Genomic DNA, 16,466 nt, shown 5'->3' with positions numbered 1-16,466 from the left:
TTCCAGAAGCCAATTTATTAGCATTAATTCCTTGCCTGTGCTTAGAGAAACAGCTCTCTGCATATTCACCTCCCTCAGTAATGTGTCCCACTCATTACCTGTATCTTCCACAGGCAGCTGAGGCTTTATTTCTTGCTCTGCTACGTCTGCAACAACTGCTGCTGCTGCTGCTGCTGCTGCCGCTTCAGGGGGTGGCTGATGCTCAGCATCACCTGAGCAATGTGATTTGTCTCCAAGCAGCTCAGCACTCAGGTAGACGACCAGAGAGCAATTTGTATCAAGCTGACACCTCTTCTAAAAACCTCATCTTTTCACAATGCTTAGACTACTGCAGGTTTCATTCAAGAACAAAAATGGCTAATTTTTATTGATTTGACACATTAGACTGAGCACATGGCTCAGACTCAAAGTAGTGCAAGGCTTAAGCAAAGGCTTAAACTCATGCCTGGCTTCCTCACCTCTAATCTAGAAATCACTGCCTTCCACATGAGGAACTCATTTTCAAACTGGTCCATTGGGTTTGATTTCTGCACCCCTCAACAGTGCTAATAATCCCTCCTGCCACTGCCTCCCCTGGCATCCCCTAACAAGCCTTAGGGTAATTTTCTTCTAGAAAGTACCACAGCTGCAGGCTGCAATGTGTTATTAATATGCAGAGTCTCCTCTCTGTAAAAAAAAAAAAAAACCAAAGAACACTTGCAAAAGCAGGTTATGGGGCTGCAGTGAGCAACACACAACACAACACAGTGAAAGCAGTGCCAAGCACAGGCTGGGAATTCCTGCAGCCCTCCTGACCCAAGAACTTGTGAGCCCTGAGCTGGGGAAGATTCACTTCTCCCCCATGATAAAGACCAGCAGTGAACTTTGTGATTCTAGGATGGGGTTTTCCTGTGATTCATTTTCCCAAGGACAAATGTGGCTTAGCAAACTCTCTGTAAACTCATTTTGCCCCTAAATTACTAACTTTGGAATTCTTTCCAACATTCAAAGCAGATGGGAGAACCCAAGAGGCCCACACTGGGGGTCTGTCAACTCCAGCTACTGGAAGACACAAGGAGACTCCAGCTGGTTGCAAAAACTTAAGGATCTGGTGATGTTAAATTCCCCTCTACACTTCCCCAGTAAGATTCAAATTGTTCTGCTCTTGCTGTCAGACTTTTACATCTTCTTGGTTTGGACCAAACCAGTTTGGACTGCAGGTTTGGAAAATGTGTCATTTACCACTAAATTTCAGGTATACCTCAAAAAGAAGCAATACCAGAAAAAACCAGGCTCCTCTCTCAAAGAACACAACTCAACTTCACAGTGGTCTAAACTATCCATAAATCAGAAATGCCCCTAGGAAGAAAATAATAGCACAAGCTTCCTCAAATCTGACAAGGGAATTGAATTAGAAGCTTAGAAGGCAGGAGGCTGTTCAGAAAAATCTGAATAACCTCCATCTCACCCTGCACAGGAGGTCAGCTTTTGTACTGCTTTACATGAAGCATGTTATCTTCTTATCTTAAATTGGCATTTAAAATTTTTGCTCCCATTTTTGTTAGCTAGCTGGAACATTTAAACCATAAAGGGACATGAACTGAGATACTGTCTTATAGATACACACAGGAGATCAATTTCAGATATATGGGATATAAACTTAGTGGTCACCAACTCAAAATAACCGTATCTGAGCAAATAAAGCAACATGCAAATCAGCAACCAGCCACAGGGATTTTTAATCAAATATCTAAAGCCAGCAATGTAGAAAATTTATCCTGGAATTTGTCACCTATGTTTAAAAGCTGAATATTTCCCTAACATGTAGCAGTTTTGGAGATTTTAAACTTTCTGCACAACTGTAAGCTCTCTCACAAAAAGGAATTTTTTCACATTTTTTAGTTGTGTATGTAAAAAAGAAAACATTTCAATACTGCACTCTTCTGTTTCAGTTTATTTTCTTTTAAATACCATAAATCACTGGATAAAACCATTTTCCTGCTGTTTGCAGTATGAGATTTGTCACTGCCTTACTATTTCACATCCCACGCTCAAAAACAATGATTCATGAAATAGTTGTGCTGGCGTGATTACTTTGATCATCTTAAACAGCATCGATTTCCCAGGATGAGATCACAGAAAATTGGGTACGAACCTGATAAAATTACAATTTAACCAGGTTCAAAACTACACGGAGTCCAAAGACTTAAAAAATGCCGTTGCCTCATGTGGGTTGGTAGCTCTGGAAATATCAAATTATTGAGGAAACAGGTTGAGGGAGAGCAGGAACAGCCTCCCAGCGTGACTCCAGCCGTGACCACCAACATCCACGGTCATCTCCCTCTCTCTATTCAAATATAAATCCTGTGTAACTGTGCTAAGGGGGAGGAATGGGCTGCTTCTATTCTAGAAACGTCTCTGCCCTTTAACTTACGTTTTTAGTGGCGCCTTCTTCTTCTTGGCAGGTTTGTTCAGGCTGTCTCCTTCCGTTCCATTCGTTTCGTTGGCACTGGCTGGTATCTCAAAGGAAGCTGGAGATTTGGAGGGTGAGCTGGCTATCTTAGAAGACGACTTGAAAGGGTCAATGGAGTCCTCACACATGTCTGGCTCGAAGCTGTACGTTTGCTGGGGCAGTTTGGGCGATTCCTGCATTTTTGTACTGGATGAGAAGGGGTTGAAATTGGGATCATCCCACTTGTCGATATCAAAAGTGTAAGAGCCTTTTGTGATGGGGATTTCATTTGGGTCAGTGGGCGACTTGGTCGGGGTGGTTGGAGCATTGTCAAGCTTCTCCACCGGTTTTTTAGTCTTTGGCCTCCGTAGCGGCATTTTAGCACCAGGCTTTTTCCCTGCTTTTTTGGGAGGAGGAGTGCTCTCCTGCTGGTCTTCGCTCCCCCCTTTCTCCTCAGAGTAATCGAACTCCAGCCTCAACGCAACGCCTTTGACGGGAGGGTCCTCCTGTCCCCCGGTGTCCGGCGGAGTCACCTCCACAGCCTCAGGGGCCGTTGTTAGAGGTAGTGTTTTCCTGCTGGCAGGGGGAGAGTTCTGCACCTTGCCACCTCCGGAGCTAAATGCACTAATCCCTTCGAAACGGTCCGGATCCGAAGGGTCGGATCCTTCAGGCACAGGCGGGGCCTCCTCTTTCTCAGCAGAGATTTTGGAAGGTTCAGTACATTCGGGCTTTGCTGAGTCAGCCTTCACCTCAGATGCTTTATCCTCACAAGCTGCGTGGCCAAGCTCAGGAGGTTCTTGTGGGGTTTCCTTCACCAGGGGAGCATCCAGAGGTTTTTTGGCTGACTGCTTCTTTTTTAAGGAAGCTGGTCTGGGTTTTTTCGTTCTCTTGAGGGTACTGGAAGCACTGCTCGAACCAGTACCGTACACATCTGCTGACGGTGCTAACGTCTCACTGTTGCCAAGGTAAGATGCTCCATCAAAATCACTGGCCTGCAGGCTGAGAGATCGAGACAACGTGGATTTGGAAACTGGGACTGAATCCGTGGATTTTCTCCGGACATTTGCTTTGGGGTCACGATTCTTCGGCTCTGCAGAGCTCGTTCCTAAGGCATGGAGAGAATCGACCAGCTCGATGTTATCAAAGTCCAAGTTGTAGGTTCCACTGCTGGCTATGGGCTTGTCCTCGTCGAAGACAGTGGAGAAAGAATGGGGAGGGGGACGGAAAGGGCTCTCTTGAACTGGTTCACTGTGTGACACATCGGTTACGGGTTCAGCTTCTGAACACAGTCCTGTGGGAACACACAGAAAACTCAGCGGACTTCAAACACATTTTTAAAACTGGGGCTTAGGAAGTTTTGTTACAATCCAATATTACTGCAAGTAAAAGAAAAAGGCATTAAAATCATACAAATTCACTAAGCAAACCGAAGTGACTTTTCCAATATATGAACTAGATTAGGGGAAAAAATAGATCTGTTTTCCCCAGTACAGGATTCAAGGCAAGTGTCACAAAAAGACAGAATACATATTTGCAACAGCCTCTAAAGCACCTCTTCTAAACTATCACTTATAGAGATGGGTATCCCCATAATGCACTAAATATTCCAAATACCAGAAAAACTGCACATAAAGCACTTTTTTACTCCCATTTTCTACTACTACAAAGACTCACACAATCATGTCAGAGCTCTTATGCTCTGTAAATTGACTGGTGCTTCGGTAATTACATGTTGACCTTAAGTTTTGTTTCCCATGCGCTATTTTTACCAATTTACCCAGAGGAAAATGGCTTCCGCTCCACAACCCATCAATACTGCTCCTCTATCTGCCCCAAGCACTCAATATACTCTACTCTGACCTCATAATTACAAGTTTATAATAAGAGGTGAATAATTGAGAACTTAGTATGAAATAAATTATGGTAAAGGTAACAAAAAAAAAATTCATTTAGAGAACTCCACAAATATTTTCAGTTGAAAAATCTTCCTTTAAAAAGCTAGAAGCTCCCTACAGATTATTTAAACCAGGTTTTTCCAAGTGTAGTTCTAATTTGTTGATGAAAAGAAAATTTTGTTGAGAGATTTATATGTTAATACTCTTAATCCAAGCAGCTTTCCATTGCAATTAAAGGTTTTCTTATTGAATGGAACCCTAAAATGATTTATAGAAGTCTCTTCACCCGGGATATAACAACTCTATTGGACAAAGTAGAAAAAGACAAGAGTGCGTAACAAAAAACCAGAAAATCTATAGGTAGGAAAGCATGAAGGTGAAGGTCCTTGCTGCCCTCCAGCTCATTAGGCTGATTATCCAAATGTTTTACAAATCCTGCATGTGGTTTGCTCCTGCTGTGACTGTACTACACTGATGTGAATGTACCACGGTCACCTCTGTCCCTGGGCGTCTCTGTGGGGTACCAGAGACCTGGGACAGCTCTCCCCAGCTCCCAGTTCAGGCTGGGCTCAGCCAGCTGCTCTCAGCTCTCACCGAGGAACAGAATGCCCCCGTGTTTCCTGTTGAAGCAACACAGCCTTCTTCACGTTGTCATTTTTTTTAAAATTATGCAATTATAAAGAAAAACAGTCATACAAAAATGAATGCTTTGCTCAACCCTAAACGATTTCAGAGACATTTCTGCTCATCCTTTTCATACCAACCCTGACATGTTTTGCAAAATAACTCTCATTTTGCCCCGCCACATTCATTAACAGTGTTCATAAAAGCAATACAGACAATCAATTATTATTTTAGTGAGAAGCTATGAATGGATTAAGAACAGGGGAAAAAATTTTCCTTTGTTTCAGAAGAAATTGTATGCCTGCTCAGAGACTGCAAGAATTATTATTTATGGGTGTAGAGGACAGAAAAGGATTTAAGGGAATTGGACACATTTCCCAAAGTGGCACCATGTACTTCCAGAGACTGTCAAAGGGATGACAGCTATGCAGTTTCTCTTTCAAGACTGTGAAAGTTCACTAGGCTACATCAATTAAAATAATATTCTAATGTGTTTTTCTGCTAAATGAATGCTAATAGCGTGGCAATACCTCAGAACAGTTTATTTTTCTCCTTAATCCCCACTGGTTTGGGCTTGGTTTCAGCCTGGCTGAGAAGTCATTAATTAGGCTTCGTTTGCCAGTCGAGCTGGTGCTCACTTCACACACACATCACTTTGTGACACTGATGGGACTCCTGTTAAGGGCACTCAGAGAGTGCCATAAACCTCCAGCATTAGCCTAATCTGTCCCTTTCACCCTGAAAGGAGAATGGAAGGCACTTCAGGGGAATACATCACAATAAACACTGGGATGTCAGCGGAGTACAAATGTAGGTCAGCGTGAAATGGAAGTGGGATCTGAACAAGGAATCGTTTGCAGTTATGCACTGTTTTCATTCCAGCCTTCGTCAAAGCCCTCAACAGCACCGAGGCCCCGGTTCAAAGCAGTATAAACAGGCATTAAAACAAAGTAAAATAAAATAAAATAAACCACTGCTCCGCAGGACTTGGACTGTAAATAAGAGGCTGAGGTTTGGGATGCATCACGCAAAGGGAGCGTGCAAGCTACTCTCAACAAACCAGCACTTAAATTCTGTGTGCTCCACACAGTGCAGGGCTTTAATCTCCTTTAACTGCTTATTTCACGACTTCCTCCTCATCAAATCCTTTTTACTCAAGAATACGGATTTCTGCAGAGTGTTGATCGATATTTTTACTGTTTCTTTATGAAACAAGGTGTGAAACTGCCTCAGAAAACACGGCTATTGGCAGAAGTGAAATGCTGCTGTCAGCCTCTTCTGGCTTTACGACAGGACTGGCTCACTCCTGGTAACAGCAGAATTGCTGGGGCAGGAGATACAAATGGTACTCAAGGCTTTATCACTACAAAGGGACGTGAAGACCATTCTTTCCTGACATTAACAGCCTGTTCAGAGAGCAGTGACATTTGTTCTTTTACAACACAAAATGAAGCCAATCAGTATCACTACAGTATTTTATTAAAATGCAGTTTGATCACAAAGGAACATACTACGACACAAGCTATGGGAATTAAGGCAGGACTTGCCCCAGAGAGAGGCCAGCACAAGGTTTTCAGTCAGGTTTATGCCTTTTATTGGCACTGAGTCACCCACAATTTGTACTGGTAAGAGCTGCCCACAGGTGTAGACATTAAGTTTTATAAAGCACTCCAAGAATGTGGAGGATAGCTGGGGAACTTACACTGCAATAAAAAAACCAGGCAAGCTCCTCAAACTCTCTCATTTCATTCATTAAAAAAAAAAAAAGGTCCAAGTTCTGCTCCTTCCACTAGGAAATTCCCCTGATTTCAGATAAATTTTGACTGGATCAACTATGAAAAACCCAAACCCAACCCCAACAACATAAAACTCAGACTTCTTGTATCCAGGTGATGAGACCTAAATATTAGAGCTACATGGAATATTTAACATTGGGCATTTTCATCTGGCACCTGTTATGGCAGAACCAGAAGTCCCTAGAAAGTCACAGAATCACAGAATATCCTGAGTTGGAAGGGACCCACAAAGATCACTGAAGTCCAACTCCTGGCCCTGCACAGGACAGACCCAAGAATCCCACCCTGTGCCTGAGGGCTTAAATAAGATATTGTAAGACTGTGTGCATTAATAAACAAAACAATTTTCGATTGCTCCTTTACAGAAGTAGGCAAGGCAAGATGCTGAAGCATCTCTAAAGCAGAGGGAACCCCAATAGACTGAAAATAGGCCTTAACATGCTGAGCTGGAAACAAAATGAAACACTATTCTGACAGGCTTAGCAATAAAATTTGAACAGATATTATAAGCAAATACAGCAAAAATTAAATTCCAGTTCTGTTTTCTAGAGAAAAAGCAAACAAAGGCAAACGTCTGGAAAATGCATACAGCATGCACCCACTTACTACGCTATGAGGAAAAAATGCCAAAAGCATGTAAGAATTGGAATTACCTAACACTAGAAATTTTGAAACACAGTTTATTTCAAGTTTCTTCTTGTTATGACAACCCTTTGATGTCAGGAAATCAATTAGTACCACTTTTTTAAGGTTCTGTAAAAATACTTTTGTCATTTATTCTGAGAGAAAACTTTGTATACAAAAGTTTCTTCTCAAATTTTACGTGTCAGGCTTCAAGAGGAAAAACACTGAAGAAGAACGCTTTCCATACCAAAAATTTAGTTTGTTTTTGTCTGGACTGTAATGTCTCTACTGGAAAGCCTGACCTCAAACTTCCCTGGCACCAGAAAGACTCAAATACAGGTGCCCCATATCCTGATTGTTGGGCTGTAATACACACAGGGGACTCCAGCTTTCACGGCTCCCCTGCGAATACAATCCAAATTCAATACTCAGCTGAGGAAGGCAGTAGGGGTGACAGAAAATTCCTAGGCAGGAATTCCTGGCCAAAACCAGGGTATTTGGGAGAATGGGCTTGGGGGACATTCTGGTACTCGGATGGATGACACAAGGGACAAGAGGACATTGCTCTGAGAAGCTGAGGAGACACGCAACAATAATTTAAAATAATGACAAAACCTAGTAAATGCAACCTCAAACTCTCCAATTTGCCTCGAGATTATAACCCATGTTTCCCACAATTTATTTAGGGAGGAATGGAAGGGCTCATTGGTGGCACTTCCAGGGGCCCAGGGTTAGTTTCCATACTTGCTCTGTTGCTCCTCTTCCCCTCCAGACTTGCCCTCAGACTGACTCCCCTCCTCTGCTCTGCTGCTGATGGACCAGAGCCAAGCAGCAGGTTTTGCCCCACCAGGAGCTGGCACAAACCCAGCATGAGTCCGGCTTAGTTCACTTTCATCATATTTATGAAACTACCACTGAAGTCAACCTAATTAAAAACTCTCCTCTTGGCTTTCCGGCAGTGGGGTCCAGCTGCTGTGCTAATGATATCACTCAGCACAACTACAGCCATCTGCATAAGTAATTATTGTCAGCTATAGATGAAATAATCCTTTAAACACTTACTGTGCTCCCTCCTTGCACCCAAACACAGGCTCTGTCACCCATCCCATGTGGAAGATAAAGCCATGTGGCTGCTGAACCAGGAACCCAGCAGGACAGTGCTGCCTCTCCCTACGCCTGTGCCAGGCTCTCCAGCTGCCCATATTCCTCACTCCTCCTTTACTGAAACCTGTTCTTTAAGCTTTATGGTACCATCCAGGAACTCTGCTTCAATGCCTGTGAGCCCTGAGGAGGGGACTCGCTCTCTTTGTGCACAGCCGCATGCATAACTTAGGAAATAAATAAACTACAAGACACTCAAGTGGTTTATAAAGTACAAAATGTTTAACTTTTCTCATTTCTAAACACCTAAACTATAGTCTTAGTATTATTTATTTCTCCTAAAGATTTCCAAAACAAATGAATGCTTTGTGTTGCCCTCCCACATTTGGATTTTTTCCGCATTACGCATCTTCTTCCCCTCCAATAAATTCCCCTGTTGTATAACTGTGTTTTGCATCCTTTTGGAACACTGAACATAGCTCTGTCACTTTGCTGTAACTTGCCTCCCATGCACAATCTGATTTGCAAATGAAGTGGTTTCCTCTCTGCCATCCAATGGCCTTCAATAAAGTTCACACTGGCTATGAATAGATATATTCAGTTTGCCACTTTTCTTCAGAAAGATGCGAAAGAAAGGAGGGGGAGAACTGGGACGGAAGGAGACAAGAATCACATGTGCCAGCGAAGCACATGTGTAATCAAGGGCTTGAAGATAATCTACTGCAGTAATTAAAAGCACACTCCAATCCTGTTCAGCATGTCTGTTCTTTTGTTCTCTGAGCACTTATTTTGTACTCACTGGATTGCCAAAGATTTAAAAAAAGGAAAGAAGATGCAGAATGAATAACTTTTGGTACAATGACGAGGGAACTCTAACAGCAGAAAGTAAATAGCATCAGGATGCCTCAGTATTTAGTTTTTATTTTGTGAAATAGGTTTGTTGAAAATCCTTGAAGCTTCTTATAAACTTGTATCATAAATCATGATCTTAAAGAGCATTGCTTAATGAGTAACTCCCAGAAATGCTTTAGGTGGCTTGAGACCTTTAGTGGGACGCTACAACTCTTTCCAAACGCAATACAAGTGAGCTTTAGACTGCTGGGAGAAATATTATCTGCATACAGTTTAGCCAGGTGATCAAGATGACTTGACTTTCAGATGGGAAAAAAGACAGCATAATGGGGAATTCATTCTCAAACTGTTGAGCTGTCATCCAACAGCCCAAACAAAGTTATTTTGGGCTAATAGCATGCTTTCTACTCCCTCATATTCCATTACTCAATCTGGAGTACAAAGAACACTTCTTTGTGGAACGAATTTCTTTGGGTTTTAAACACAGTTCTGCCTTTTTAAAGATTTTATTTTAAAGATTTTATTTTCCCCAGTATGTACCAATTTTCACATATATATATACCATACATACATTCATACATAGCCCTGTGTTCCTCCAATAAAATCAGTACTTCTGTTATTCTAACGAGCTTTTTGATCACCTCCTGTTTCAGGTAACACATTTGAAAAAGGCATTTTGTTACTTGTCACAGTTAACAGTGCTTACACAGGTACCTGCATCTGCAACTCACATCTCCTTTTTCTACTCCTCTGACTCTCTAAAGGCCCTACAAAAAGAAGCTTGATTCAAAAGGAATTAAGTTCTTTTCTACAAAGCTCCTCTTTTCTTTAAAATTTTTCAAACGTTATGGACAGATTCTCCAATACTTTATTCCAAGAGGCAACAGGGATTTTCCTCTCTCCACGGGTAATTAATTAATATTCCAGAAGCCAATTTATTAGCATTAATTCCTTGCCTGTGCTTAGAGAAACAGCTCTCTGCATATTCACCTCCCTCAGTAATGTGTCCCACTCATTACCTGTATCTTCCACAGGCAGCTGAGGCTTTATTTCTTGCTCTGCTACGTCTGCAACAACTGCTGCTGCTGCTGCTGCCGCTTCAGGGGGTGGCTGTGGAGGTGAAGGTGGTGCCTTGACAGGTGTAGTGGACTCCGGGGTCTCAAATGCTTCTTCAGAGTCAGAGCTCCTGGGGAAAATCAAAGCAGACTGGTGAGCACAGTGAGATTCACGTTTGCAGGTCAGGCTTGGGAACGCTGGGCTTCCTGAGCTGGTGGCACAGACCTCAGCTCTCAGGCTACCTCTGCATCTCCCAAAGGAGATTTGACATTCCAGGATGGTTTCCAGAGCAGGATGTCATGGCTGTGGTCTTCTCCCCTAGACAAGTATTTATGTCATTTGTCTTACACACTTGGAAATAAATCCATCCTGCAAAGCCTGCTTCCCAGTGTGAGGGCGGCTCAGCTACTCAGACCAACAACCCTGTGTTACTCCTTGGCACAAGCACACCTAAATTAACTAAAAAATATAAATAAAATAGATCCTCTCAAGAGAATTTCCCAGCTTCATAAAAAACCCCCAAACATCTAAAATACCACCAAATTTCTTTGTGTGCTCTTAAGGGTGAGAGCAGACATGAAGTTATCTGAGGTGCAGCAAACCCTTGGGCATCCTCCTCCCAGAGAAATACTACATTCTATTCTCAGCAGAATTTTACCAGAGCCCTTTCCGAACAGACCTTGTGACACAAGGTAAGACAGCCTATAAAATGCATGGAACCCTGGTATTTTCAATAATCCTTCTGTGGCACCATGTGCTCACAGGGACACAAAAACCATAGGGACCACAATGGGCTGGTGCCAGCCCAGGAAGGAAACAGCAGCACCCAAAATGGAGTAATTCAAGTGAAACACAAGCTTGAAAGGGAGCACTTCTACAAAATTATGAGTAACATGAACATTAAGCAAAGATCTAAACCACTGAAGGACACACCATCTGCTCTTAGAGGTGTACAGCCATAAGAAACTGTCCTTCCAGGTCTGGAAACAGTAGATCATACTTGTTCTTAAACTGAGACCAAATCATAAACATTTCATCCTTTGGGAGCAAGGAATGCAGTAATAATGGTGTCATACTCAATATGCACTGAACAAATGTTCAATATACATTCAATAAGCATTTCTGTTGGTCAGATGCAGCTTTGGACTGTTGGTCTGTAATAAAGTGAATTGAACATGGCAGTTTGCTAGAGGACAGGACTGATTTGCCCCTTCCCAGTAAATCTGTGTTGCCATAAAATGAGAAGCCATTTCATCCCCCAGAAGCACTCCACAAGCCGCCCCAAATCAAGGACTCCTCTCATTTTACTCAAGTTAGAAGAGAACTCTGAGCTGCCAGATTCTGTTTGGTTTCCTGAGACTCGTGATTATTTCAAGCAGCTCCATGTCAGGAGAAGTACAAATACAGGATTTGCATTCATTTGTCTAAATCCATCACAGCATAAAGCCTTCGGAGAGCTGGGGAAGAAGAGACCCCACTGTCACCCCTTACAGCTCGAGGAGCACAGTGGTCCTAATCTTCCCTCTCCCTCTTCTCTGCAGCATCCCAGTGAGAGCTTCCACCTCCCCCCACACAACCAGGGTGCACATCATGACCCTGTGCCAACCAACTCCTGGCTCATCACCCCTACTCCTGAAGCAAAAGGAGTTCTACTAGGTGATAACTTTGGATGTTTGGGTATTTATTTTTTTTTCCTCCTCAAACTTACACAGCTCAAAACCACCGTGTCTGGCTTTCCATTGTATCTGTTGTCACTGCTCCTCAAAAAACCTTCTTCGTGTCACTTCTTTAACCATGCTCATTCCTCAGGCCACAGAACAGTCAAACTGGAACAGGCACACTGCATAATTTTAAATTATATCCCTACAAAGATGCACCAGGTTTTAAGCTCTACATGTTTTAAGCTTAAAGAACAGCTGCAAACAAAGGGCTTCTGTAAATAAAGCTTCACAATAGGTATTCAACAACAACAACAACAAAAGCTTTCTCCTCCCTCCGTGGAGCTGGTTCAGGAAACTTTAAAGTAGAAGAATCAAAGAGAAACAGAGTTGTGTGGTATTTTCCCAGTGTCATAAAAATAAACCCAGGAAGTTATCATCTAAACCAACAAAATGAGAAGTAATTCATATCTCTCAGGCTTTCACACAGTTTTTCATTGTGCTGTGCTTAATTAATGTTTCACCCTCTACGATATGAACTCGAAGTCTTGCTCTGTAATACTCAAACAATAATGTTTAGACTCCTTTTTTCCAAACTGTCTGTATAGCCACGTAACATATGCAGTAACTGGAACAGGAAAAAAACCCCTCTATTTTCATACCCTACTCAAAGCAGTAACTGCACTGTTGAACTGCCCTGATTGAGAAGTTCTGTGTCCTCCTTTAGTTAAATTATGGAAAGAATTGGTGTCTGTTTATCTCCCTTTTAAAGGAGCTCCTTTTGTTTGCTTGGTCTCTTCCTTGGATGAGCTGGGCATAAGCATTTGAAGTAAAGAGAAATACTTGTTCTTGTTTGTTCACTGCATGAGTTTCCACTCTGGAAAACCTCTCGAGTCTGTGGACAGACAGTTGAGGTGCCTGAGCTCCAGAAAAAGGCTTTGTTTTGCTAATATTTAATAATTCCCAAAAGATTCCGATGCAACACTCCTGATTTTCAGCTATTACAATCAAGTAAGAACTGTCTTAACCATAACTCAAATCCTGACAAGCTTGTTTTGGGAAGCAATTGTGCTCACAAAGAAAATTGTATTTAACAAAGAAACATGAAAGGAAGTTTAATACCAGAAAAACCTTCTCTGTCATGGCCTGGGATCTGGGCAAAGGCATAAAGCCTGGAAGCACATTCCAGTACTATGCTCCAAAGTCAACATGCATCCTGGAAATACTAAATCTTGTGTTCAGTTTTCCCTAGTGAAAGAAAATATGGACGATCTCTCTTATGTGGGATATTTTTTTTAAGACTACAGTCCTACGTTCAAACTATAAGAAAAGATTTTCCCAGAACAACAGGATTTCCTGTGAAAAGGAAATTACATATTTCAGCCAGTTCAATTCACAACGCCTTTTTTCTGAGAAAATCAGGGAGCACGTGGAACAAAAAGAAATAATGCTGCTGCACAGTTCTTAGCATAAAACAAGATTGCCAAATTGTGATACACCCTGAGAATAGGCACCAATTCAAAGCTGCACAAGGAGCAGCCACCACGGGTCCAGCTGTGGGGGCAGGTTCTCAGCAAAGGAAGAGTCTTGATCATCTAGAAGATGATTCTGATGCTCCAGCCAAGGATGAAGCAAAGAGCAGAGGATGAGTCCCCTGTAGGACCTGTTTGTGGGGCAGTGATGAATTGGGAGCTACAGGAAGGAACACACATTCATGCATCTGTTTAGCCAGCCTGGGAAATTAGTGGGAGCTTACTTTTATAAGATGTCATACAGATCTTTCCATCTGTATCCTTTGGATTTGTACACAACAGGCAAAAAAAAATAGGGATTGTAGAAGTCACAAAATATTCTTTCAGTCTGTCTCTTTCATGTTCCTTCTTGAAAGAGCCAGTAAAACAGTAAATACAACACATACAGATGGGGTTCAGTAGCAAGGGAGAACAGGGAAATCCCAGAATCAGACTAGATCAACCAAATCTGGTAACACTGCATCAACTTGTGGAGCCTGAGCACTCCCACTCTCATCTGGGAAGTCTGAGCTCTTGCCCAGCCTGCTACATAAATCTCTGGAGGAAATACTGAAAGCAGTCACCAGGGCTGACCTCTCTTCCTCACCTCTGGCCGTGTGGAAACCCAGCCTCATAAGTTACATTACCTTTTTTTGTAAGCCACAGGCTCTTACAATTTAAATCCTCCCTGATTTCAGAATGAAAAATTGCCTTTTTGTCAGTGCAGCTGGAAAGCAGTCAGGAAGCAAGAATGAGATTTCTTCATTCCCCTGCCTCTCCTCGCTGCCTGCCCTCGTCAGGCAGACACAGCCCCTCAAGTGAGTGAGATCACCCCAGTTGCCACACGGAAACTCAATTCATTAAAAAGTAGCTTTCAACAGAGCTGTGGCCTTGGGCTGTGTCGGGAACGCTGCCATCTGCCTTGGGTTCCTCCAATATTTACACTGCAGCAGCACAGCCAGCACCACTGTGCTCCCTGGTTCCATTTCACAGCAGTGAAAGAGAATATAAAAGAAACCTAAAAGCAGGACTTTGACATGAGGACTGAGCTCAGCAGCATCGCCTCCTATGGAGGGGCTCAAGGGAGCAGAACTGGAACTGCGATGTGCCAAGGGAGCTCCACAGGCTTTTGCAGAGTTACTTCATTTAATGGTAAATCTATATAGAGTTTTTATTTAGTGTACAGCCTACTTCAGGAAAAAAAACATGCCTGACTACTTCATGGAATACTGATCTATTGGTGTGCAATATGAACAATCTGGAGAGGAAATGCGGGGTGATACGATGAAATTTTGAAGCCAGGAGTTGGAGCTGCATTACTGAGAAGTTCTGCCTGTGCTGGGAGTGGGGAGAGCGGGACGGAGCCAAAGGAGGTGCTCTCCATCAGCCAGGGTTGTGGAATCACAAGTAACAACATGAAGACTGGCTTCAGGGGCATCTGCTCCACAAAAGCTAAGGTGAACAGCCTCTATTTCAGTTTGTACATTTCCTTCCAAACTTAGCAGTTAGGAAAAAGTACGTTTTGGTTCCCTAATTAGTGGAACGTGTCCTGGATTAAATGACGTCTCTCCTACCTGTCAGCAATATCACTGATGCCCTGACAGCACTCTATAAACTCAACTTCCTCACTGCTACTCAAAAAACTCACCAATTATTTTGTCTCTATTGATACAACAACTTCATTCTCATGGTGTATTTGGAAATAGGAGATATTGGGAGGAAATAAACCAGGCAATCCTACAACATGCACACAACAACAACAAAACCAAACTGTGCCACCCAAGAGTGCTCAGCACGTAATGCAATGAAAGCAACAACTGCAAAGGTTTATTGGATGCTGTTGTTTGCAGATTGACCTCTAATTGTAGTGTGAGGGCCATTTGGAAGTGTACAGAGAAACTGAGGACTCAGAAGATGAGCAATTCCTCCCTGACCAGTTTTAACTGGTAGTAACTCCTACAGTCTTTTCTTGAGGTACAGCTGGGCTCCCTGAGGGGGAGGAGACAGAAATGGGTATTTTGTCTTTTTTTTTGTCCCCTGTCTCATCTTTAGATCCACATGTTCTTTACAGCTGGCTAGAGCTGCAGCTCAAGTGGAAAATGTCTGTCCAAGTACATCCATCGCCTCTAGGAAACATAAATCCACATTGAAGTCCTCTGCAGACCTGTTTCCTGAGCCTTAGGACTCAAACAAGGAATCTGCCACCAGGGCATCATCACACAGTGCTCAGTTCCCGTACTAGGTACTGGCAGGAATCTGAGGCAAACACAGAGTCCAAAGCCATGGCATGAAGGGCCCAGATGAGAAAACACTGCAGTACTAATGCAAAAGCACTATCTGTGGCAAGACCTAAAGGAAACAGATTCCATCAGGCCTGGCCCTCCAAAGCATCTGCAGCTGTTATATCATAAAGTTAAGGTATAAAGTTCACGAGTATTTACTGAACAATTTATCATGCACTAAGAGAGGAAACTCAATCACAGAGAAAAAAAAAAAAAACCAAAAAAACCAACTTCTTAAAATGTTCAATTTAGTATTGAAGATTAATTTTGGCTTTCATTCTTGGTATCTCCCACTGGGAGACGAGCTGGAAATAAAAAGGAGGAATGAGTTCTGTAGTTTCACCTCCATCGATCATTTTTAGAGATGATCCTCATAAAGTCTGCATGAATAATTCAGGTGTGGTTTACTGATGAGCCCAGAACCAACGATGCAGGAGTGGCTGTATCCTTCTGAGGTCAATCTGATTGCGTGTTACTTAAGCAGGCACTTTTACTGCAGTGGCAAGGGCCACCCAGGCTGACAGATTTGGAAAGACACTCAGTAACTCCAAGCTTTAGAGTTTCTAAAGCCAGAGAGACAAGGCAATCAGAGATGTGCATTAATTTCAGTCAAAGCTTATTCCCTGTAAAGATCTG

General features: G+C 42.6%; 1 protein-coding gene across 15 annotated transcripts in view; it reads right to left on the bottom strand.

The window, feature by feature from the left end:
• TACC2 (transforming acidic coiled-coil containing protein 2) overlaps nucleotides 1-16,466 on the bottom strand; it is a 130,795-nt gene that overhangs the window by 29,492 nt on the left and 84,837 nt on the right. For all 15 annotated transcript variants that reach the window (XM_042019483.1, XM_042019482.1, XM_042019494.1 and 12 more), the window contains 2 exons: nucleotides 10,343-10,509; nucleotides 2,414-3,722 (listed from right to left, as the gene is read on the bottom strand). In XM_042019483.1, the coding sequence (XP_041875417.1) occupies nucleotides 2,414-3,722; nucleotides 10,343-10,509 (1,476 nt within the window). The remainder of the gene's footprint in view (nucleotides 1-2,413; nucleotides 3,723-10,342; nucleotides 10,510-16,466) is intronic.

The sequence above is a fragment of the Corvus kubaryi genome, unplaced genomic scaffold, assembly GCF_017639235.1.
Source record: "Corvus kubaryi isolate FWS band 111438036 unplaced genomic scaffold, C.kubaryi_AGA036_p1.0 138, whole genome shotgun sequence".
Lineage (NCBI taxonomy): Eukaryota > Metazoa > Chordata > Aves > Passeriformes > Corvidae > Corvus > Corvus kubaryi.
Note: the sequence above shows the minus strand (reverse complement) of the source record. Positions and strands in the feature narration are given on the sequence as shown.